The sequence below is a fragment of the Chlorocebus sabaeus genome, chromosome 4 (assembly GCF_047675955.1).
Source record: "Chlorocebus sabaeus isolate Y175 chromosome 4, mChlSab1.0.hap1, whole genome shotgun sequence".
In the NCBI taxonomy this organism is placed as follows: domain Eukaryota; kingdom Metazoa; phylum Chordata; class Mammalia; order Primates; family Cercopithecidae; genus Chlorocebus; species Chlorocebus sabaeus.
The window spans coordinates 22113538-22137587 of NC_132907.1; the positions used below are offsets into that span (position 1 = coordinate 22113538).

The 24050-nt window shown below is 37.8% G+C and overlaps 1 protein-coding gene across 6 annotated transcripts in view; it reads left to right on the top strand.

The window, feature by feature from the left end:
* The first annotated feature begins 1 nt into the window (after position 1).
* GFM2 (GTP dependent ribosome recycling factor mitochondrial 2) overlaps positions 2-24050 on the top strand; it is a 48622-nt gene continuing 24573 nt past the window's right edge. For 3 of the 6 annotated variants that reach the window (XM_073014677.1, XM_007975318.3, XM_007975346.3), the window contains exons 1-10: positions 2-182; positions 3330-3416; positions 6366-6450; positions 7925-7982; positions 8405-8502; positions 17412-17537; positions 18237-18325; positions 21190-21278; positions 22811-22871; positions 23121-23300. In XM_073014677.1, coding sequence (XP_072870778.1) covers positions 3354-3416; positions 6366-6450; positions 7925-7982; positions 8405-8502; positions 17412-17537; positions 18237-18325; positions 21190-21278; positions 22811-22871; positions 23121-23300 — 849 coding nt within the window. In that variant the 5' untranslated portion in view covers positions 2-182; positions 3330-3353. Of the gene's footprint in view, positions 183-602; positions 625-3329; positions 3417-6365; positions 6451-7924; positions 7983-8404; positions 8503-8531; positions 8639-17411; positions 17538-18236; positions 18326-21189; positions 21279-22810; positions 22872-23120; positions 23301-24050 lie in introns of those variants that run through there. The other 3 variants (XM_073014678.1, XM_007975328.3, XM_073014679.1) reach the window with 3 other exon arrangements.

The window sequence follows — 24050 nt, forward strand, 5'->3', positions numbered from 1 at the left end:
AGGTGTGGCTGCTTGAGGCGGCAGAGCGGAAAAATGCTAACTTCATTTCGTTTAGGTACAAGGCCGTTTGCCTAGGCTGGTGTCGAGACTTGAGGCCTTTGCAGACTTTGGCGCGGCCCGCGCCTCCTGCTTCAACAGCCCAGCGGTGACGGGCTGGCCTGCGGCACGCGGCCTAATACCAGGTGAGTACTGCTCCGAGCTGTGAGACATTGCACGCCTGTGACCCTGTCCCGCGCTGGGTATTGCTGACCTTCCAGGCTGCGACAGACACAGCTGGCCACGGAGGAGGACAACAAGGCCTCCGGACTCCCCTCGGTGTTCGCTCAATATGGAAGTTTTTCTCTATCATTCGGCGAGGGCGACTCATCTTTGTTCCGGTCACACTGTAATGTGTGCACGATTGTGAAGGATGCTGAGGAATGAAAACTTAGTGTACAGAAAAATAGAACTACTGGGCCTTTGCAACTGTTAGAAAAGACGAAGATAACATTCTGGTTTTTTGGAGGTACAGGACTGATTCCAGAAATTTCTGAGGCGTTTTGGTGCACCGCATCAAATGCTGAGTGAGTGGACTTGTATTTAGCGGCCCCCTAGAGGCCAAGAAGTAATTCACTACAAGAAAAAGTACGTCTACTTGAATACACTGCCAATTTTACCCTTTTACTGCACAGTTGCAGAAGTTCCCTTAATTACTTCACAGCTTGTAACGTGATTCAGTTGATGAACAAAAAGAACTGTACCAAAAGAATACTTTCATTAATTCTTAGTGCTTGGATTTGAGGCAGTATTTTGTTTTTGTGGGTTTTTTTGAGACGGTATCTCGCCCAGTCGCCCAGGCTGGAGTGCAGGGGCGCGAGCTCTGCTCAATGCAGCCTCGACCTCCCGGGATCAAGCGATCCTCCGAGTTCAGCCTCAAAAGTAGCGAGTTACAGGCTCGCGCCACCACGCCTGGCTAATTTTTGTATTTTTTGTAGAAACGAGGTTTCACTATGTTGTCCAGGCTGGTCTCGAACTCCTGGGTACAAGCGATCCACCCGCCTCGGCCTCCGAAAGTGTTGGGATTACAGGTGCGAGCCAAAGCGCCCGGCTTTGAGGCAGTTTTTGTTTTGTTTTGTTTTGAGACGGGAGTTCTGCTCTTGTCGCCCAGGCGGGAGTGCAGTGGCGCCATGTCATCTCACTGCAACCTCTGCCTCCCGGGTTCAAGCGATTCTCCTAGTTCAGCCTCCCAAGTAGCTGGGATTATAGACGCCCACCACCACACCTGGCTAATTTTGTTGTATTTTTAGTAGAGATGGGGTTTCACCGTGTTGGCCGGGCTGGTTTCAAACTCCTGACTTCAGGTGATCCACCCGCCTCGGCCTCCCAAAGTGATGGAATTACAGGCATGAGCCACCGAGCCCGGCCTTTGAAGCAGTTTTTAAGGCTCCATTTTCTAAGGTGATATCATCATTCTCTTTAAAACCAGAAATAATAACTAGCATTTGTATATTTTAGGTACAGTACGTTATATAATCTCTTTGCCTGTAATGCGCCCCTCCCCGCCGCCCCCCCAACCCCCCGAATTTCCTCCCTCATCTACTTCAGGTCTTTGCTTAAATGTCACTATTTGAATGAGGCCTTCCTTGATCTCTTTACTTCAGTTCTAACTGTCCCAATTCTTCTTTCCTGCTTAATTCTTCTCCACAGCACCTATCATCATAGGAGAGACTATGTATTGTATTTGTTACTTTTGTTTGTTGTCTCTATCCCCTGACTAGGATAGAGGCAGTATGAGGGCAGAGATTGTTGTCTTTTGTTCACTGCAGTAACGCTAATATCTAGAAAGCAGTGGGTAGACAGACACGTAGTAAATTCTTTTTGAATAAATGGGAAGGAATAGGCTTGGGCAGGGGAGGGCTGGGTTATGCAAATTATCTTTTTATTGACAACCACTGAGTTAAAGTAAGAAGCGGAAAATGTCTATTAAATGTCTATTACAGTCGTAACTGTAGAGAGACTATGAGGCCCTGAACTTTGGCATTACCCATGAAGAGGGAATGGATTCAAGGCCGGGCATGGTGGCTCACGCCTGTAATCCCAGCACTTTGGGAGGCTGAGGCGGGCAGATCACTTGAGGTCAGGAGTTCGTGACCAGTCTGGTCAATATGGCGAAACTCCGTCTCTACTAAAAATACAAAATTTAGTCAGGCGTGGTGGCACATGCCTGTAGTTCCCGCTACTCGGGAGGCTGAGACAGGAGAATCGCTTGAACCCAGGAGGCAGAGGTTGCAGAGAGCTGAGATCGAGCCACTGCCCTCCAGCCTGGGTGACCCTGTCTCAAAAAAAAAAAAAAGGAAACATTCAAATATGTTTAGGAAATCAAATGAGAGTATTAGATGACTTTCTAAATAAGAGTAGTGAATGTTTCTTAGCTAAAATCCAGAAGAGAACAGACTTAGGAGCAGTAATGAGTTTTGACATATCTTCTTAATAACATGGATCACAATGGTTTAACACAAGTGTGTCTAATCTTTTGGTTTCCCTGGGCCACACCAGAAGAAGAATTGTCTTGGGCCACACATAAAATACACTAATGGTAACTAACAATAGCTGATGAGCTAAAAAAACATCGCAAGAAAAAAAATCTCACAGTATTTTAAGAAAGTTTACAAATTTGTGTTGGGCTGCATATAAAGCTATTGTGGGCCGCATGTGGCCTGCAGACCATGGGTTGGACAAGCTTGGTTTAACGTGATCTGTTTGTCTCCCCAGCACCCCCAGTCTCAGCTGTGTCCTTAGATTTCTAATAGCTTTGATATTGTACTTGAAACGTAGTGAATATTTAGCAAATGTTTTTAAATTAAAGATGCTTAGTTTCTATAATCAGAGAGGAAGAGGACTTTTATATATTTTTTACATGATTTAGTTTTTACATGGTATGGTAGGAAAATCAGAATATACAAATGAACCAGTAAATTTTACTGCCAATTAGAAATTACCAAGTGTGGATTCTTAGTTTTTATACTTAATTCTATTCATTTACGTAACAATGCATTTTGGTTGATACAGTGTTTTGTAATTTCAATAAGTTGATTTCTAATGTATCTCCATGTCTTTCTTTAAACATTACATTAACAAAAAGGGACATTTTAAGCCTAAGAACCATATTTCTCATATTTAATCAGAATTTTCATTTTCTGAATGATGCATTGTATTTTTGGTAGCTAAAAATATTGTTCCAACTTTTTAAAAGTAATAGATTTTACCTTACATATGTCTAACTTACATATGCCTTGCTGACATGTAATACATAACTTTAGTTTTATAATTTTGTATATTTATTTTTTCAGACAATAACAGTTTGGAGGATCAAAATGTTGAGCAACTTGAGGATATGTGCAGTGAGTCATCAGACAATACCCAGTGTGCATATTAATGTAAGCATTTCTTATAAAATTAAATGTCCTTTAACAACCTCAGCTGCTTTACTGCCTAAAATGCCCAGTATATCTCATCAACTGTTGATTCCAGACTTAGTTGAGTCATAACCTTTGGAAATCTTCAAGCCAAACTAATTTGAAAGTAATTACCTTAATTTATTAAGAAATATGAGAAGGGCCGGGCGCGGTGGCTCAAGCCTGTAATCCCAGCACTTTGGGAGGCCGAGGCGGGCGGATCATGAGGTCAGGAGATCGAGACCATCCTGGCTAACCCAGTGAAACCCCGTCTCTACTAAAAAATACAAAAAAAAAACTAGCTGGGCGAGGTGGTGGGCGCCTGTAGTCCCAGCTGCTCGGGAGGCTGAGGCAGGAGAATGGCGTGAACCCGGGAGGCGGAGCTTGCAGTGAGCTGAGATCCGGCCACTGCACTCCAGCCTGGGTGACAGAGCGAGACTCTGTCTCAAAAAAAAAAAAAAAAAAAGAAATATGAGAGGAAATTACCTTAATTTAAAAGTAAAAGAACAGCTGTAGCTAAATGCTGGTCTCATGGAGTACTAAAATGCCAATTGTTTTTGAAGGAGGGTACAGTTTTATATCTAAGAATGTCATCACTTAATGTACATCTTTAACAGAAAATGTGCTTTGTAATGTTAAGTATCCATAGATTAAGACTCTTATGAAATAAAGTTTCTCTTAATATCGAAGTATAACATAATTGTACAATGGTTGATAAAACTACTTTTGGCTGTCTTCTGCAGAGCTGTTGGAAGCCAACTTCTTGGGCAGTCTGATCTTTGTCTCAGGAACATTGTTTTAGTCTTTAAGCTCTGGTCTGACTCCTGAATCCTCTCCGAAACACTATAAATTATTTTATGAACTATCGCGTCTTCAGTATACTTCAGAGATATTAAACCTCAAACGTAATAATACCCCTTTTATCTAGTGCTAAGTGAAAGATTACTTTAAAGCTTGCTTGGGTTATTTCTTTTTATCTTCAGTGACTTAACGGAGTACAATAGTTTCCCCTTATTCATGGTTTTGCTATTAGCTGTTTCAATTGCTCAAAGTCAACTGTGGTCTGAAAATTAAATGGAAAATTCCAGAAATAATTCATAAGTTTTAAATTGTGTGCCATTCTGAGTATCGTGATGAAATCTCATGACATCTCACTTAATCCCACCTGGGAGGTGAGTCATCCCTTTGCCCAGCATATCCACACTGTATACACTCCCCACCCATGAGTCAGTAGCCATCTGGGTTATCAGATTGTGATATTGCCGTGCTAGTGTTCAAGTAACCTTTATTTTACTTAATCATGGTCCCAGAGCACAAGAGTAGTGATGCTGGCAATTTGGATATGCCAAAGAGAAGCCATAAAGTGTTCCCTTTCAGTGAAAAGGTGAAAATTCTTGGCTTAATGAGGAAAAAAAAAGGTCATATGCTGAGGTTGCTAAGATCTATGATAGGAATGAATCTTCTATCCGTGAAATTGTGAAGAAAAAGACATTTTTGCTAGTTTTACTGTTGTACTTCAAACTGCAAAAGTTATGGTCACATAACATGATAAGAGGTTAGTTAAGATGGAAAAGCTATTCAATTTGTGGGCAGAAGACATGAACAGAAACATGTTCTGATGGACAGTAATTAGGTTCAGTACTATCGGAGGTTTCAGGCATCCACTGGGGGTCTTGGAATATACCCCCTGTGGATAGGGTATGACTGCTGTAGTGGAGAACCTGTAACCCTAAGAAGCCTTACCATTTGTCTAGTTTTTTTTTTTTTTTTTTTTTTTTTGCTACTTTAAAATCACCTGAGTAGCCTTTTGAAGAAGATATATTTCTATATTCCATTTGTGATCTCATTAAGTGGCACAAGGAGTTACCCAGTTTTTCTTCAGTGCTTTGATTGCTGACACTTTCAGACTATGCACTCTGTGATAGACACTGGGTCTTATCCTAGTCATTATGCAGCGGAAATATTTTCTAAGGATAGTAGCATATTATTTCCAGAAACTTGGTAACTAACCTAGAAATAATATAGATAGCACAGATATGCAGTTCATGAAACAAAAAGCAGATTGTGGTGGCCCTAAATCATTACATACACTAACAATTCCAACTATATTGGCAGCTATTAAATGTGTATCTAGTGGTCTAGGCATAAACTGAGGTGGAGAATATTCAGCCTCTACATGAGAACACGAGAAGGTTAGGTAAGCAGCTAAGATGGGGGAGGTAGGCTTGGCCTTAAGCAGACTTGCTCTAACTTAGTAATTCTCAGTTGAATGCTACATTGGAGACAACCTGGGAACTTTTTAAAATGCCGCTGCCCAGCTCCTCCAGTTCTCCTTTTCTCTCCCCACCCCTGTGTCTTCACGAAGCTTTCCAGATGATTCTAATGTGTAACTACTATAATAAATCCTGAAAACAACTCATGGTTTTAGAGCTCATTGCCCCGCACAGACCTTTCAGCAGATGCAGAGGAAAACCAAGGTGTATCCTGGGTGTGATACCTTATTTAACCTTTCTGACTCTCTCAGCTTCTGACTTTTGGAACTTTAGGGTTGTGGTTCTCAAACTATAGCTATCAGAATCACCTGGAGAGCTGGTTTAAACAGATTGGCTCTATCCCCAAGAGTTTCTGATTCTGTCTGGAGTGAAGCCTAAGCATGTGTTTCAAACAAGCCCTTAGCCCATGCTAATGCTGCAGGTTGAGGAGAACCATTGTTTTAAGGTCAGCCCAAAATAGCAAATCAGTATTAATTTTATTCTTATTCTTTCTCCTAGGATATATTTGGGTTGTCACTTTTTAAAAGAATTGGAGTTAATAAATTAGGACTACTTTAAAGCTATACAAAATAGTTTGTCTTCTGACAAAGCACAATTACAATGTTAAAACTGTAATAAGTGATGCTAAAATAAAATTAATGTCATTTCTTTTTACTAGAATATATGCTGCTATAAAGTAAGAGCAAGTTTAAAAAGGTTAAAGCCACATGTGCCGCTTGGAAGAAATTACAGTTCCCTACCAGGTACAAATTTTAGATTCTTCTAATTTTATCTAAGCTGTTCGCTTTATCTCTTTTCTCTCTCTTGTTCACAAGAATCTCTCTTATTAGGGTTCTGAAACCATTTTTTACTTCTTGGCTATTTCCTAGAGAGTATTAGGGGTGGGAGTGTTCGGATAGGTGCCAGAAGGAAATACTAGTAGAGTTGTGCTCCTCATCTGAGGAACATGCGGATGAGCTGAGCAAAGGAAAGGATGGTGGCTTTAGTAGCTAGTTTGGAAGTTTTAACATGTGAATGTACTTGTAGAGTAGTCTTGTGAAAAATTTTTTTCTAGTTTCTTTCTTTTTTTTATGCAAGTGTTTTCTGTCAAGAGAGATTTACTAGAATAATTTATTTTGAGGATTGTTATAAGTAGTTTGGTTAAGTATTTGGGATTGTTTAGGTTAGATACATGGCATCAAAAGCTGGAAGGTGGAGGAGTTGACTTACTTTTGAATGTCCTTTCTGTGTTTGAAACAAGCAAGTGTATGGTAGACTCTGTGAAATTAGTTTAATTCTGTTGCTGTTCTCATTACTGTCTTTGTCAAGTGAGAATAATAGAATAAAAATACTGATTGGCTGTTGACTTACAAGGGAGGATTAATTTAATGGGCTACATTGTTGGTGTGTATCTAGGTCTCTGTATTTTGCTCATGTGAATTTGACTGTAGTATAGATTATCTTTTGATCTTCAGACCACTATGAAGTTTCAAAAATAATATAAAATTCTCATTTTTGTATCATAGAAACATGGGAGAAGTGGTTTAAATAACAGGAGGGTTTTAATTAAATTTATGAATATAACTGCCTTGTTTCTTTAGAATTAGTTCTTAGTAAACTATGTTAAGCATAGAAGAAGCCATATGGACTTTTTAATTTAAGAAATACTGCTTGGCCTTTCAAAAGTATTAAATTATTACAGCTTCTATTCAGTGAAACCTCCCAGGCTGTCTTTAAAGGTATTGTGTCCTGGGATTGCTGAGGAAGGCAAGTTCCACATTGTATAATAATTCATTGTCAACTGACATAAGGATCACTCTTAGCTCTTCCAACCCTGGAAAAGGCAGGTTTATAGGACTGTGCATTTAAAAATTTTTCTTTGATTCAGGATCAGTGCCTTAAGATTATTATTGTGAGCATTTATTCTAATTCTACAGTTTTGTAAATGGAAGTGAAGTAGGTGGCAGAGATTGGGGTGAATCTGTATTTTTCTAAGGATATGATCTAGAACTTGATGTTTAAAACTTTTACCTTGTTGTATTGTCATCCATAGCTTTCCTTATACATTGCAAGGAAATAAATTTTAGTTTACTTTAGATTTATTTAGCTTGAATTTTACTTTATTTACTTTATTTGGAATTACAGTATTTGCTTAAAGTTATTTTAAAGTCTTTCATTTATAAATTAAAGGAAAATTTCATAAATGTAACAGTTCAATTTTAACTTTCTTTTCATTAGGCTTAATAGGAAATGATATCAAATCCCTTCATTCCATCATCAATCCTCCCATAGCTAAGTAAGTACTATCATTGATATCACACTTTTCCATAGACTGTCACGAAAATTTGCAGTTTTTCTCTGATGGACAAGAGTGAATGCTGTAATTTTTATGACTTTCTGCCCTAGCCAATTTTAAATAGATGTTGATAATGTATTTTAGCTATTTTTCTCAATTTAATGCTAAAATTTTTTAATGTAACAACAGCACACTTTTCATAGAATGAATATAAGATAGTCTCAGAATTGTAGGTTGTAGTTAGCCCTTTTGTTACTTAGCTGTGTTATCAGAGTAATGTGGATATACTCTAAATGTTTTCCATTTTTCTAGTTTTTACAGTTTTATAAATTATAGAAATACCAGCTTTGAAATTTGAACAGCATATATACTTTGGTTTTACAATTTTAGTAATGTCTACCTTATTTTTTCCTTTTAAACAGAATCCGTAATATTGGAATTATGGCTCATATTGATGCAGGCAAAACTACCACCACAGAAAGAATACTGTACTATTCTGGATATACAAGATCACTGGGAGGTTAGAATGGATTCCTCCTCTTCCCACTCCCCATTAGCAAAAGCATCATTGGAAAATATTTTGATTAAGAAGTCAACCTACACACCTTGAATATGGCATAGAGCTACTGATGTCTAAACCACAACTTAAAGATAAGGTAGTTGCAATATCCACCAAAGGGTCTTCTTAGAGTCAACGAAATATTCAGACTTATAAGACTGTCATAGGCCCCATTTGACACTTATCTACTCAGAATGCAACAGGACAGGAACCATAGCTTGCCAACAGAGCAGCATTAGGTGTTTCTTTCTAGAAGAGTCCTTATAGCAGTCCCTGTAGCTATCTGGGAGCTATCTTCTTTGGCTGCCCCAGAGTAACAGATTAGGTGCAAGGTGACAAGATTCACAGGAGCCACCCTAGCTTAGAAGATTCATGCCCTATAGGAATGAGTATCTCTTGCTATAACTTCATAGGCATAGCTTCCAGATGCCACATAAGGTACATGCCATAGCCAGGGAAGCTCAGAGTTCTGTATCTTCATAAGGTACTTATATATATAATTCATTTGTAGTTCTTCGCAATTCAGATTTAGTTTACCAATCAGAAGTTATTTTTCCCATAAGATATATTGCCTAGGAATGTAGTTGACATACTTCTGTTATCTGGTTTCTAGAAGAAAAGAACCAAAAAAGGTAACCAGAAGTTAAATTTTCATGTCAAAGCGGAGAGGATTTTGTTAATCCTTAACCTAGTTATCTTTTGTTTTTTTAATTGTGGTTAAAAAAACATAAAATTTACCATCTTAACTATTTCTAAGTGTACAGTTCAGTAGTGTTAAATATATTCACATTATTGTGCAACCAGTCTTCAAAATGTTTTCATGTTACAAAATTGAAATTCTATACCCATTAAACAACTCCCATTTTCCCCTCTCCCCAGTCCCTTGCAACTACCCTTCTACTTTTTCTTCCTGACTTTGACTACTCTAGGTACCTCATGTAAGTGGAATCATAAGTATTTGTCTTTCTATGACAGGTTTATTTCACATAGCACAATGTCCTCAGGGTTCATCCATGTTGTAGCATGTGTCAAGATTCCTTTTTAATTTTTTTTTTTTAGAGACAAGATCTTGCTCTGTTGCCCAGGCTGGAATGCAGTGGCCCAGTCACAGCTCACTGCAGCCTTGAACTCTTGGGCACAAGAGATCCTCCTGCCTCAGTCTCCTGAGTAGGTGGGACTACAGGCAGCTGCTACCACACTCGGCTAACTTTTGTATTTTTGGTAGAGACAGGGCCTCAGTATGTTGCTCAGGCTAGTCTCAAACTGGGCTCAAGTGAAGATTCCTTTTATAAGGCTGAATAATATTCCATGTGTTTTTATTTATTTACTTCAAACTATTGCAGTTTACTATAACGAGAAGGAAATCAAGCTTTACAGTAATTATAGTCACTAAGCTGAAAAATCACCTACAAAGGTCATGGCAATAACTTATTTACAGTTAAAAAGGAGAATATCAAGACCTTGCTCTTATAGTAAGGTAAACTAGACATGTACACAATCTTATGATGTCAAGAAACTGAATATATAAAAATAGAACCCACATAGAATGTATAGTAAGGTAAACTAGACATGTACACAATCTTATGATGTCAAGAAACTGAATATATAAAAATAGAACCCACATAGAATGTTCTCTCTCTTTTTTATATACACACATTTTCTCTGTGATTGCCCTTAAGTTTATGTCCTTATCATAACTGGTTTATTATATTTATAATTAAAGATAAAGAATCTTAGACTTCATATTCTAAAAAGTAACTAGGTTAACAATTTTCTCCCCTAAGGCTTATTTTATTTTATTTTTTATTTCAATTGGCTTCTGGAGAACAGGTGGTTGGTTACATGAATAAGTTCTTTAGTGGCGGTCTCTGATATTTTGGTGCACCCGTTACCCAAGTAGTGTACACTGTACCTAATGTGTAGTCTTTTATCCCTCACTCCCCTCCCGCCCTTTCCCCTGAGTCCCCAAAGTTCATTGTATCATGCTAATGCCTTTGCATCCTCATAGCTTAGCTCCCACTTGTGAGTGAGAACAAATGATGTTGGTTTTCCATTCCTGAGTTACTAAGAATAGTGGCCTCCAATTCCATCCAGGTAACATATACATATTTCTTTTGCTGTGTGGAAGCTTTTTAGTTTGGTTAAGTCCTGTCTACTTACCTTTGTTTTTGTTGCATTTGCTTTTGGGTTCTTGGTCATGAAGTCTTTGCCTAAGCCAATGTCTAGAAGGGTTTTTCCAATGATCTTTTCTAGAATTTTTATGGTTTCAGGTCTTAGATTTAAGTCTTTGATCCATCTTGAGTTGATTTTTGTATAAGGTGAGAGATGAGGATCCAGTTTCATTCTTCTATGTGTGGCTTGCCAATTATCCCAGCACAATTTGTTGAATAGGGTGTCCTTTCCCCACTTTGTTTTTGCTTGCTTTGTTGAAGATCAATTGGCTGTAAGTATTTGGCTTTATTTCTGGGTTCTCTATTCTATTTTATTGGACTGTGTGCCATTTTTACTTTTTTAGACGGAGTCTCGCTCTGTTGCCCAGGGTGGAGTGCAGTGGTGCAGTCTCAGTTCACTGTAGCCTCTGCCTCCTGGGCTCAAGCAATTCTCCTGCCTCAGCCTCCAAAGTAGCTGGGACTATGGGTGCCCACCACCATGCCCAGCTATTTTTTTGAATTTTATTTTTAGTAGAGATAGGGTTTCACCATGTTGGCCAGGCTGGTCTCAAACTCCTGACCTCAAGTGATCTGCCCGCCTCGGCCTCCCAAAGTGCTGAGATTATAGGTGTGAGCTACCATGCCTGGCTCTATGTGCCTGTTTTTATGCCAGTACCATGCTGTTTTGGTGACTATGGCCTTGTAGTATAGTTTGAAGTTTGGTAATGTGATGCCTCCAGATTTGTTCTTTTTGCTTAGTCTTGCATTAGCTATGCAGACTCTTTTTTGGTTCCATATGAATTTTAGGATTTTTTTTTCTACTTCTATGAAAAATGGTGGTATTTCGATGGGAATTGCATTGAATTTGTAGATTTCTTTTGGTAGTATGGTCATTTTCACAATATTGATTGTATCCATCCGTGAGCATGGGATGTGTTTCTATTTGTGTGTGTCATCTATGATTTCTTGCAACAGTATTTTGTAGTTTTCCTTGTAGAGGACTTTTATCTCCTTTGTTAGGTATATTCCTAAATATTTTATTTTTATTTTTTTGCAGCTATTGTAAAAGGGGTTAAGTTGTTGATTTGACTCTCAGCTTGGTTGCTGTTGGTATATAGCAAGGCTACTGATTTGTGTACGTTAATTTTGTATCCTGAAACTTTGCTGAATTTATTTAACAGTTCTAGGAGTTTTTGGATGAGTCTTTAGGGTTTTCTAGGTATACGTTCATATCATCAGCAAACAGTGACAGTTTCACTTCCTGTTTACCTATTTGGATGCCCTTTATTTCTTTCTCTTGTATGATTGCTCTCGCTAGGCCTTCCAGTACTATGTTGAACAGAAGTGGTGAAAGTGGGCCTTCTTGCCTTGTTCCAGTTCTCAGGGGGAATGCTTTCAACTTTTCCCTATTCAGTGTAATGTTGGCTGTGGGTTTGTCATAGATGGCTTTCGTTACCTTAAAGTATGATGTCCCTTCTGTGCCAATTTTGCGGAGAGTTTTAATCATAGAGGGATGCCAGATTTTGTCAAATGCTTTTTCTGAGTCTATTGAGATGATCATGTGATTTTTGTTTTTAATTCTGTTTATATGGTGTATCACATTTATTGACTTGCAGATGTTAAACTATCCCTGCATTCCTGGTATGAAACCTACTTGATCATGGTGGATCATCTTTTTGGTATGCTGTTGGATTCAGTTAGCTAGCATTTTGTTGAGTATGTTTGCTTCTATGTTCATCAGGGATATTGGTCTGTAGTTTTCCTTTTTTTGTTGTGTCTTTTCCTGCTTTTGGTATTAGGGTGATGCTGGCTTCTTAGAATGATTTAGGGAGGATTCCCTCTTTATCTGTGGATTAGCATCAATAGAATTGGTGCCAATTCTTTGAATGTCTGATAGAATTCAGCTGCAAATCCATCTGGTCCTAGACTTTTTTTGTTGGCAACTTGTTAATTACCATTTCCTTCTCACTGTTACTGGTCTGTTCAGAGCTTCTATTTCTTCCTGGTTTAATCTGGGAGGATTGTATATTTCCAGGAATTTATCCATCTCCTCTAGGTTTTCTAGTTTATGTGCGTAAAGGTGTTCATAGTAGCTTTGAATGATCTTTTGGATTTCTGTGGTATCAGTTGTAATATCCCCTGTTTTGTTTCTAATTGAACTTATTCGGATATTTTCTGTTCTTGATTAATCTCACTGGCTATCAATTTTATTTATCTTTTCAAATAACCAGCTTTTCGTTTCACTTTTGTATTTTTTGTTTGTTTTAATTTCATTTAGTTCTGTGCTGATCTTGGTTATTTCAATTCTGCTGGGTTTGGGTTTGGTTTGTTATTGTTTCTCTAGTTCCTTGAGGTTTGACCTTAGAATGTCTGTCTGTGCTCTTTCAGACTTTTTGATGTAGGCATTTAATGCAATGAACTTTTCTCTTAGCTCCACTTTTGCTGTACCCTAGAGGTTCTATAGGTTGCGTCACTATTATTGTTTAGTTCAAATAATTTTTTAATTTCCATTTTGATTTCATTGTTGACCCAGTGATCATTTGGGAGCAGGTTATTTAATTTCCATGTATTTCTATGGTTTTGAGGGTTCTTTTTGCAGTTGATTTCCAGTTTTATTCCACTATGATCTGGGGGAGTACTTGATATAATTTTGATTTTCTTAAATTTATTGAGACTTGTTTTGTAGCCCGTCATGTGGTCTATCTTGGAGAATGTTCTACATGCTGATGAATAGAATATATATTCTTCAGTTGTTGGGAAGAATGTTCTATAAATATTTGTTAAGTCTTTTGTTCTAGGATATAGTTTAAGTCCATTGTTTCTTTTTTTGTTTTTGAGATGGAGTCTGGCTGTGTCGTCCAGCTTGGAGTGAAATGGTGTGATCTCGGCTCACTGCAACCTCTACCTCCCGAGTTCAAGCGATTCCCCTACCTCAGCCTCCCAAGTAGCCTGGATTATAGGCACCCACCATCATGCCTGGCTAATTTTTGTATGTTTTAGTAGACACAGGGTTTCACTGTGTTGGCCAGGCTGGTCTTGAACTCCTGACCCGGGTAATCCACGTGCCTCAGCCTCCCAAAGTGCTGAGATGACATGCATGAGCCACTGCGCCTGGCCAGTCCATTGTTTCTTTGTTGACTTTTTGTCTTGATGACCTGTCTAGTGCTGTTAGTAGAGTATTAAAGTCCCCCACTATTACTGTGTTGCTGTCTGTCTCATTTCTTAGGTCTAGTAGTAATTATTTTATAAATTTGGGAACTGCAATGTTTTTATGTGCATATATATTTAGGATTGTGGTATTTTCCTGTTGGACTAGTCTTTTTATCATTGTATAATATCGCTCTTTGTCTTTTTTAACTGCTGCTGCTTTAAAGTTTGTTTTGTCTGATATAAGAACAGTTATTCCTGTTCACTTTTGGTGTCCATTAGCATGGAATATCTTTTTCCCCCCTTTACCTTAAGTTTATGTGAGTCTTTATGTATTAGGTGAGTCTCTTGAAGACAGCAGATACTTGGTGAACTCTTATCCCTTCTGCCATTCTTTGTCTTTTAAGTGGAACGTTTAGGTCACTTACATTCAATGTTAGTATTGAGATGTGAGGTTACTATTGTCACTATTTGTTGCCTGAATACCTTCTTTTTTTTAATAGGTGCTGTGAGATTTATGCTTTAAGGAGGTTCTATTTTGGTGTATTTCGAGAATTTGTTTCAGGATTTAGAGCTCCTCTCAGTAGTTCTTGTAGTGCTGGCTTGCTAGTGGTGAATTCTCTCAGCATTTGGTTGTCTGAAAAAGACTGTATCTTTCCTTCATTTATGAAACTTAGTTTCTCTGGTTACAAAATTCTTGGCTGGTAATTGTTTTGTTTAAGGAGGCTAAGATAGGACCCCAATTCCTACTAGCTGGTAGGATTTCTGCTAAGAAATCTGCTGTTAATCTGATAGGTTTTCCTTTGTAGGTTACCTGATGCTTTTTCCCTACAGCTCTTAAAATTGTTTCCTGTCTTGACTTTAGGTAACCTGATGACTGTGTGCCTAAACGATGGTCTTTTTGTGATGAATTTCCTAGGTGTTCTTTGAGCTTCTGGTATTCGGATGTCTAGATCTCTAGCAAGGCCAGGGAGGTTTGCCTTGATTATTTCCTCAAATATATTTTCCAGACTTTTAGATTTCTCTTCTTTCTTGGAAGCACCAGTTATTCTTAGGTTTGGTCATTTCGCATAATCCCAAACTTCTTAGAGGCTTTGTTCATTTTTTTAAAATTCTTTTTTCTTTGTCAGGTTGGGTTAATTCAAAAGCCTTGTCTTTGAACTCTGAAATTGTTTCTTCTTTTTTTGAGATGGAGTCTTGCTCTGTCACACAGGCTAAACTGCAGTGGTGCAATCTTAGCTCACTGCAACCTCCACCTTCCGAGTTCAAGTAATTCTCCTGCCTCAGCCTCTCGAGTAGCTGGGATTATAGGCACCCACCATCATGCTTGACTAATTTTTGTATCTTTGTAGAGACAGGATTTCACCATGTTGGCCAGGCGGGTGTTGAACTCCTGACCACATGTGATCTGCCTGCCTTGGCCTCCCAAAGTGCTGGCATTACAGGCGTAAGCTACTGCACCTGGCCTTTGAAGTTGTTTCTTCTACTTTCTTAATTCTATTGCTGAGACTTTCCAGTGTATTTTGCATTTGTCTAAGTGTATCCTTCATTTCCAGAAGTTGTGATTGTTTATTTATGCTGGCTATTTCTCTGGAGATTTTTCCGTTCATATCCTGTAATATTTCAACAATTTTTTTATTTTTTTTGAGAGGGAGTCTCACTCTGTCGCCCAGGCTGGAGTGCCGTGGCCGGATCTCAGCTCACTGCAAGCTCCGCCTCCTGCGTTTACGCCATTCCCCTGCCTCAGCCTCCCGGGTAGCTGGGACTACAGGCGCCCACCACCTCGCCCGGCTAGTTTTTTGTATTTTTTAGTAGAGACGGGGTTTCACCGTGTTAGCCAGGGTGGTCTCGATCTCCTGACCTCGTGATCCACCTGTCTCGGCCTCCCAAAGTGCTGGGATTACAGGCTTGAGCCACTGCGCCCGGCCAACAATTTTTTTAAGTTGGTATTCACCTTTCTCTGGTGCCTCCTTGAGTAGCTTAGTAATTGACCTTCTGAACTCTTTTCTGGCAGTTTAGATTTTGTCTTGGTTTGGATTCATTGCTAGTGAGCTAGTGTGATTTTTTTGGGAGGGGGAGGATTAAAGAACCTTGTTTTGTTATGTTATGAGAATTGTTTTTCTGATTCCTTCTCATTTGGGTAGACTATGTCAGAGTGAAGATCTGGCACTTAAGGGCTACTGTTCAGATTCTTTTGTTTCACGGGGTGCTCCCTTGATGTGGGGCTCTCCCGCTTACCCTAAGGATGGGGCTTCCTGAGAGCCAAACTGCAGTGATTGTCCATGTGTTTTTGTATGGCTATCTTTTGAAGTTCTTTTCTAGTTCAGATCATAGCCTAAAAACTATCCAGGTTGTTGTAGAACTTGCTGATCTAAGGTTGACTTCATTAGTCATATGAATAATCATAAAGATAATGTGAAATAAAGATCTTTATAATTGTGAAAAATCTTAGTACTGTGTAAGTGTTTTTAACACTTACTGTCTCATTTAGAACTTACAGTTATTTGGTCTTTGTATCCTTAATGATATTATTTTCTTCGGCAGTGATGTTGGGAATAACTGACAGTGATACAATTATAGATATTAACATAGAGTTATATTTGAGTTGCTGTCAAATACATTTTTCTTGCTATTTCCTCCTCTGGTGTTTACATTATGTGCGTGTATACATATTAATACATATATGCACACATACACATACATGGAGCAACTAGCTACCATTTTAGGGGTTTAATGCTGAAATAAATTATAGTATAAGGCCATGATAATGGTAAAGAACAACTTTTTTATTTCTTTTACTGTCTATAAATTTAATTAGAATAATATACGTAATTCAACTACAGAATTTTACTGCAGAATAATTTCAGTGAACTTTTTGGATAAAGTTCAGGATAGTTTTTTTGTGACTTTATACTGTAGAAGTTGTATGAGACTACTTGCACTTGTACATATAATCCCTTCTCTTTGGAAAATTTAGTAATGAGATGGGTTTGTAAAGGATAATTTAATATTGGATGAATTTTTTTCTCTATCTCATTCCATGTGGCTATCATTTATCATCTACTAGACTAGGTACTTTATATATATTGTCTCATTTCATCCTTATAACAACCCAGCAAGGATGACTTTATTAGCCTTATTTTACAAACTAGGTTAAGTAGTTTGCCTCAAGATCATAGAGTGCTAAGTGGTAAAGTTGGGATTTAAAGCTATGACTGTATTCTTTCACTGTACCACTCTGCCTCCTATCAAGGGATCAGGAGGGACGGACATCAGATAAAGAGGGGGTAATGATAGTTAAGCTATGTAAGAAATAAATGAAGTATATGGTTCAGTAAACTTAAAAGATTTTCATCTTGGTGAAAAATTACTTTTATGGCAAAATTACTAATCTAGCTGAAAAACTTTTTCTACCATGAGGATTTACTTAGTGAAAGAGTAAAGGCTCTATTAAACCAAATATTTTAGGAAAAATTTTTCTGAAGGCAGTTTAAACTGTGTCAGGTAGATATTGAGCACCAATAAAATACACTTGCTATTAAGACTAAATCTTATCATCTTTTTCCTGGCTAGATGTTGATGATGGAGACACTGTGACAGATTTCATGGCCCAAGAGCGAGAAAGAGGCATTACTATTCAATCAGCTGCTGTTACGTTTGATTGGAAGGGGTATAGAGTCAATCTAATTGATACACCAGGTATGGTACTATTGCAGTAATACAGAGATGCTGCATCATTTGGAGTTTTTTGTTGTATGGGGTTTTTGTTTTGCTTTTTATTGTGGTAAAAAACATGTTACAAAATTTACCATCTTAACCATTTTAAGTGTACAGTTTAGTAGTGTTAAGTATGATCACATTGCTGTGAAACAGATGTCCAGAACTTTTTTATCTTGCAGAAATGAAACTATATTCATTGGACAACAGTTCCCTTTTGCCCCCCTCTCTTCACCCCTGCTAACCACCGTCTACCTTGTATACCTATGAATTTGACTAGCTTAGATCCCTCATGTAAGTGGAATCATACAGTATTTGTCCTCTTGTGATTGGCTTATCTCATCTAGCATAAAGCCTTCAAATTTTCCCATATTGTAGCATATGACAATGTGCTACAATAGCTTCTTTTTTATTCTGTATGGTATTCCATTGTATGTATATATCACATTTTGTTCATTCATACATCAGTGGACATTTGGGTTGTTTCCACCTTTTGTCTCCCAGTGCTGCTATGCATATAGGTGTGCAAATAGCTCTTTGAGACTCTGCTTTCAATACCTTTGGATATACACACACACACCCCCGCCCCAGGAGTGAGATGTGAGATTGCTGGATCATATGATGGTTTTGTTTGTTTTGTTAAAAAGAGTTTAGGCATTATACATCTTATCTTTTTCTTAGGTCATGTGGACTTTACCTTGGAGGTTGAGCGCTGCCTGAGAGTGTTGGATGGTGCAGTGGCTATATTTGATGCTTCTGCTGGTGTAGAGGTAAATAATATTGCCAGAGTAAAGGGAAATAGAACAGCATGAGTTTTTAAAAAGTAGAATATATCAAATTTAGCTAACCGTAACCATCTATTTGGTAAGTTCATATAAATAAAATAATGGTAAAAGGAAATCAGAATTTAATATTGAGATGTAAGCTATATGTGATCTCAGATATTTCATGGTAAAAGGAGAAATATGAAAACTAGCGTCAAGAGCTTTGAAGGATCAGAGATTCTACCTTACTTTCGAGCTAACAAATCAGCCTGCCTTAGTTTCATGGATTCTGGCAGAAGACACTATGGTGTGAGATTGATTATACACTGTTATTTCTGTCACTATTTCCTAATAGTTCCACCTTTCTGTTGTTATAACTTTAGATAAATGTGACGCTTAATCATTCAAACAGATTGCATTACTTACAAGATTGAAATGTGCTTGAATAGGAAGTTTCTGAATTCATGAAGGAGAAGGCACTTGTTTTAAACAATGGATGGGCTTTTAGCTGGCAGGTGGGATGGTGGGAGTTTTTTGTTTGTTTTGATTTGCAATATGTTTTTGTTCTTTGAAAATTTATGATATTCACCCCCTACCCCTCACATACACACCTCATCATACACAAAAATTAATTTGGAGTGTATCACAGTGTTAAGTTATGTATACATAGCTTCTAGAAGAAAAATATCTTTACAGCCTTGGGGTAGGTAAAAATTTCTTAGAGGACATAAGAAGCACGAAACATAAATAACAAAAGTCGATTCCTGGAACTTTATCAAAATATACAGCTGTTCATTAAAACAAAATTAAAAACACAAGGCATAGACTATGAGAAAATACTTGTAATGTTAGATAAACATATTATACAAATATTAAATTTCCTGAATGCAATAATAGTATTGATTATATAAGAGAATATCATCATTCTTGGAAAATAAATGCTGAAGTATTTACAGTACATATCTATAACCATGGATTTGTATCCAGACTATATGAAGAACTATAAATCAATAATAACAACCCAGAAAAAAATGGACAAAAAACCTGAATGGACACTTCACAAAAGAACACATGTGAATGACTAGTAAGCACATGAAAAGATGCATAATCTCTTTAGTCATCAGGAAAATGCAAATTAAAATCACAGATTCAATTTCATACCCAAAAGAATGCTTATAATTAAAAAGAGTGATAGCAAATGTTGGTGAGAATATGGAGCAACTAGAAAATTTACACATTGTTGATAAGACTGCAAAATAGATGCCAGGCATGGTGGCTCACACCTCTAATCCCAGCACTTTGGGAGGCTGAGGCAGGTGGGTTTGTTTGAGCCCAGGAGTTAGAGACCAGCCTGAGCAACATGGCAAAACCCCATCTCTACAAAATACAAAAAAAATATTAGCTGGGTGTGGTGGCGTGCACCTGTAGTTCCAACTACTCAGGAGTCTGAGATGGAAGAATTGCTTGAGCCCGGGGAAGTTGAGGCTGCAGTGAGCCTTCATCGCACGACTGCACTCCAGCCTGAGCAACAGAGTGAGACCCTGTCTCAAAAAAAAAAAAAAAACTGCAAAATAATGTAACTTCTTTGGAAGACTATTTGGAAGTTTGTTTATTTTATTTTATTTATTTTGAGACAGGAGTCTCACTGTTTGTCACCCAGGCTCGAATGCAGTGGTGCAATCTTGGCTCACTGTAACCTCTCTCCCCCAGATTCAAGCGATTCTTGTGCCTCAGCTTCCCGAGTATCTGGGACTACAGGCGTGCACCACCACACCTAGCTAATTTTTGTATTTTTAGTGGAGACAGAGTGGCCAGGCTGGTCTTGAACTCCTGACCTCAAGTGATCCACCTGCCTCAGCCTCCCGCAGTGTTGGGATTACAGGCATAAGCCACCGCACCCAGCGGAATTTTCTTATAAAGTTTAAATATACTTAAGCAGTTCTCCTCCTATATCTTTATCCAACAGAATGAAGACATTTGTCCACCAAAGACAGATTCAGAATGTTTATAGCAGCTAAATTCGCAAGAGCTCCAAACTAGAAACAATCCAAGTGCATATCCACAGGTGGATAGGAAAACCAACTGGTACATTTATATAATTAAAAAGAACTGATACACCTAACAATGTGGATGAATGTTAAAAACATGTTGAACCAAAGAAGCCATGTTATTTTATATGAGGTTCAAGAATAAGACACTGAAGCTGTAGTGACAGAAATCAGAACAGGTTGCTTATAAGAGACGGGGAGGAGAAAAATTTCAGGAATAATAGTGTTCTATGTCCTAATTGGGGTAATAATTACACAAACATACTTTTATCAAAATGCATTGAGCTATATATAAACTTACTATCTGTATTTTATTGTATATAAATTTTACCTAAAAAATAAACTGGCTTCTTTATAGTACACTGCTATATTTCTTTTACCTCAAAACAAGTATCTGAAATAATTAAGGCAAAATTCCTATTTCATAGATCAGAGACCTGACATTAAATGAGTTAAGTGTCATATGACATTTACTAGGAAAAGTGAAGCCAAACAAAAAGTAGCTCTCCTGATTCTCAGTTAAGTTCACTTTCTGTGATTCTCAGTACCTCCTAGGTGTTAATTCTCTGTGTAGCCACCTAGTTCACCCAGAGTATTCTCAAGTGGTTTGAAGCACACTCCCCTTCGCACTTCATCATGTTCCCGGCTGTGTTAACTTGATAGCTGAAGAGTGACCCTAGAAATATAAGTATAGTTGCACTAATTCTCTGCTAGAATAGGGCCCAATTTATCTGACAGTAGATTTTTGGATCTCTTCATTCCAGGTCTAGTAACATCATTACTTTTGTTCAGTATGTATTTTTTTCCTCATATTTGCTTTAGGCCCAGACTCTCACAGTATGGAGGCAAGCTGATAAACACAATATACCTCGAATCTGTTTTTTAAACAAGATGGACAAAACTGGAGCAAGGTATTTAAAATGTGTTTCATTGGCTTATCAGAGTGAAACTACAATTTGAACTTTTAATGAACTATAGCTTAAATTTAGAAATAGCTATTTTTTTCTTATTGTATTATAGGATATAAATATTCCATGGAATCCCAGTTTATTCCCATAAAAGAATTCAAAGCAGCTAATCCATAGGTTATGTAACAATTTGGGACTAATAGCTGATAGATGATGATGAATCCTGTTTCTAGTATAGAGAGACTGAATCATATTTCTAGGATGAAAGTGGCATCTTGATGATTCCATTGATTCTCTTTAGAACTGTATAGTATAGTCCCTATATTGCTGAAGGTATGGCACTTCCCATCATTGCTAAAGATAGAGAATAGAGAATTGTTTCCTGCAGCTGAAGGTGTTCTTCCTTATTCTCTGATTTTCTTAGCTACTGGGGAAGATACTCTCAGTAAAGAACTGGAAGAAGAGAATGTAGATGCTGTAAGACCTGCATGTAGGGCAGAAGAGAGTTAATGCTGAAATGTAGTGGCCATAGTCAGAGACCATAGAGTGGTGGATACATTGTTCTGAGAACATAATTCAAAGAATCAAGAATATTTGAAAGATTTGGAGAAAACATGAAAGGGAGAAAATCAAGAATATTAAAAATTCTAGAACAAATGTGATAGGGAGAGATTGTGACCTGTGGTAGGAGAATGGCAGAAATGAAACAAACTATACCTCCCCTAAAACTACACGGTAATTAATATGCATTGTGTTTTTCTCCCTCTCTATAGTAATTCTGAGGTTGTTGGTTTAAAGGACCTTGTCTTGATTAATAACAGCCTAGCAACCTTTAAAATGTACTAGCCTCAAGTTCTGACCCTTTTCTGCTTGGAGTTCCTTGTGGTAGATGGAAGTACTTATTTGTTGCCGGACAGTGCCTTTGGCAATGGGGAGGGAGATGATTGGATAATAGGCTGGTTCTGAAAAAAACACTGGGACTGGAATGACCTGCATGTATATATAAATCAGCCCATGTGCCAGAGATGGCATGTGTTCTAGAGGTAGCCAGCTGCAGTGTTAGCATAGAAATGAATAGCATAGCATACGATATGAAGAATGCCAAAGACTAGGCAGGCTCTTGGAAGAAAGCTGGTAGCCTTGTATGGTAGCAAACCTAGTAGTGGAAGAAAGAATCCTTAGCTTATCACAAATCTTGCACTGGAATCCCAACTACAATTTATTATCCATGTTACCTTGATCAATTCATTTAATCTTAATTGCAAAATATAGTTATATGAAGCTCACAATAATAATATCCTAAACAGCTCTGTGGCTGGATTAGGGTAATTTCTGATATCTGAAATTGACATAAAAGTTTATTCCAGACATTTTCCTATGGAAAACTGTTAAATAGTGAGCGTTAAGGAGAATAAAGTGGGTTAAAATTTTAGAAAACATTCTTAAAACCTGTAAGAGTTTTCTTTCCTCTTTTGATACCTTTGGTAAATAATTTTTAACCATGTTTTTAACTATAATTATTTTGCTTTCTACAGCTTTAAGTATGCAGTTGAAAGCATCAGAGAGAAGTTAAAGGCAAAGCCTTTGCTTTTACAGGTAAATTGGTTAATAGCATCAGCTTCTTCTCAGTTTCCTCATGAATTTATTTTGTGACAATGTATACATTTCCAAAGCTATCTCAAATCATTTTTTAAGAAGTTGGAGTATAAATAAAAATAGCTACAGATTATAGTAATGGTGATAATAGACATTTTGGGGAAATTGGTACAATTAGAAAAGACTTGTCATCAATGTAGTTTTCAGTGAGTGATCATTTAATAATGTTAATCTCACTCTGACTTACAGTTACCAATTGGTGAAGCCAAAACTTTCAAAGGAGTGGTGGATGTAGTAACAAAAGAAAAACTTCTTTGGAATAGCAATTCAAATGATGGAAAAGACTTTGAGAGAAAGCCCCTCTTGGAAATGAGTGATCCTGAATTGCTGAAGGAAACAACTGAAGCAAGGAATGCCTTAATTGAACAAGTAAAGTATAATGAATGATAAAATGAACACCAATGTGTGCACCACTCATCTTAAATAGAATATAGTCATACTTTAGCTTCTCTGGGGGATTGGTTACAGGACCTCCTGTGGATACCAAAATCTGCAGATGCTCAAGTCCCTGATATAAAATGATGTAGTATTTGCATATAACCTATTCATGTCTTCCTCTATACTTTCAATCATTTCTAAATTACTTATAATACCTAATACAATGTAAATGCTGTGTGCCATTTTGTGTTCATCTCTCTCTCCCACTAATCATCTACCTGTCCCCCAAACTATTATTTCAGTATTTCTCTTTCATTTGCTTTTTTGCTGTTGTTGTTGTTGAGACGGAGTCTAGCTCTGTAGCCTAGGCTGGAGTGCAGTGGCATGATCTCAGCTCACTGCCACGATCTCAGCTCACTGCAGCCTCTATCTCCCAGGTTCCAGCGATTCTCCTGCCTCAGCCTCCTGGGTAGCTGGGATTACAGGCATGTACCACCGCACCAAGCTAATTTTTTTTTATTTTTTATTTTTTAGTAGAGATGAGGTTTTATGTTGACCAGGCTGGTCTCGAACTCCTGACCCCAGGTGATCTGCCTGCCTCAGCTTCCCAAAGTGCTAGGATTACCAGCATGAGCCACTGCACCGGGCCTCGTTTGCTTTTCCTTATAGTTTACCATAAATCCTTAAAGAACTTAGGTTTACATGTTTTGAACTTTACATAACTGAAACGATACTGTTTGT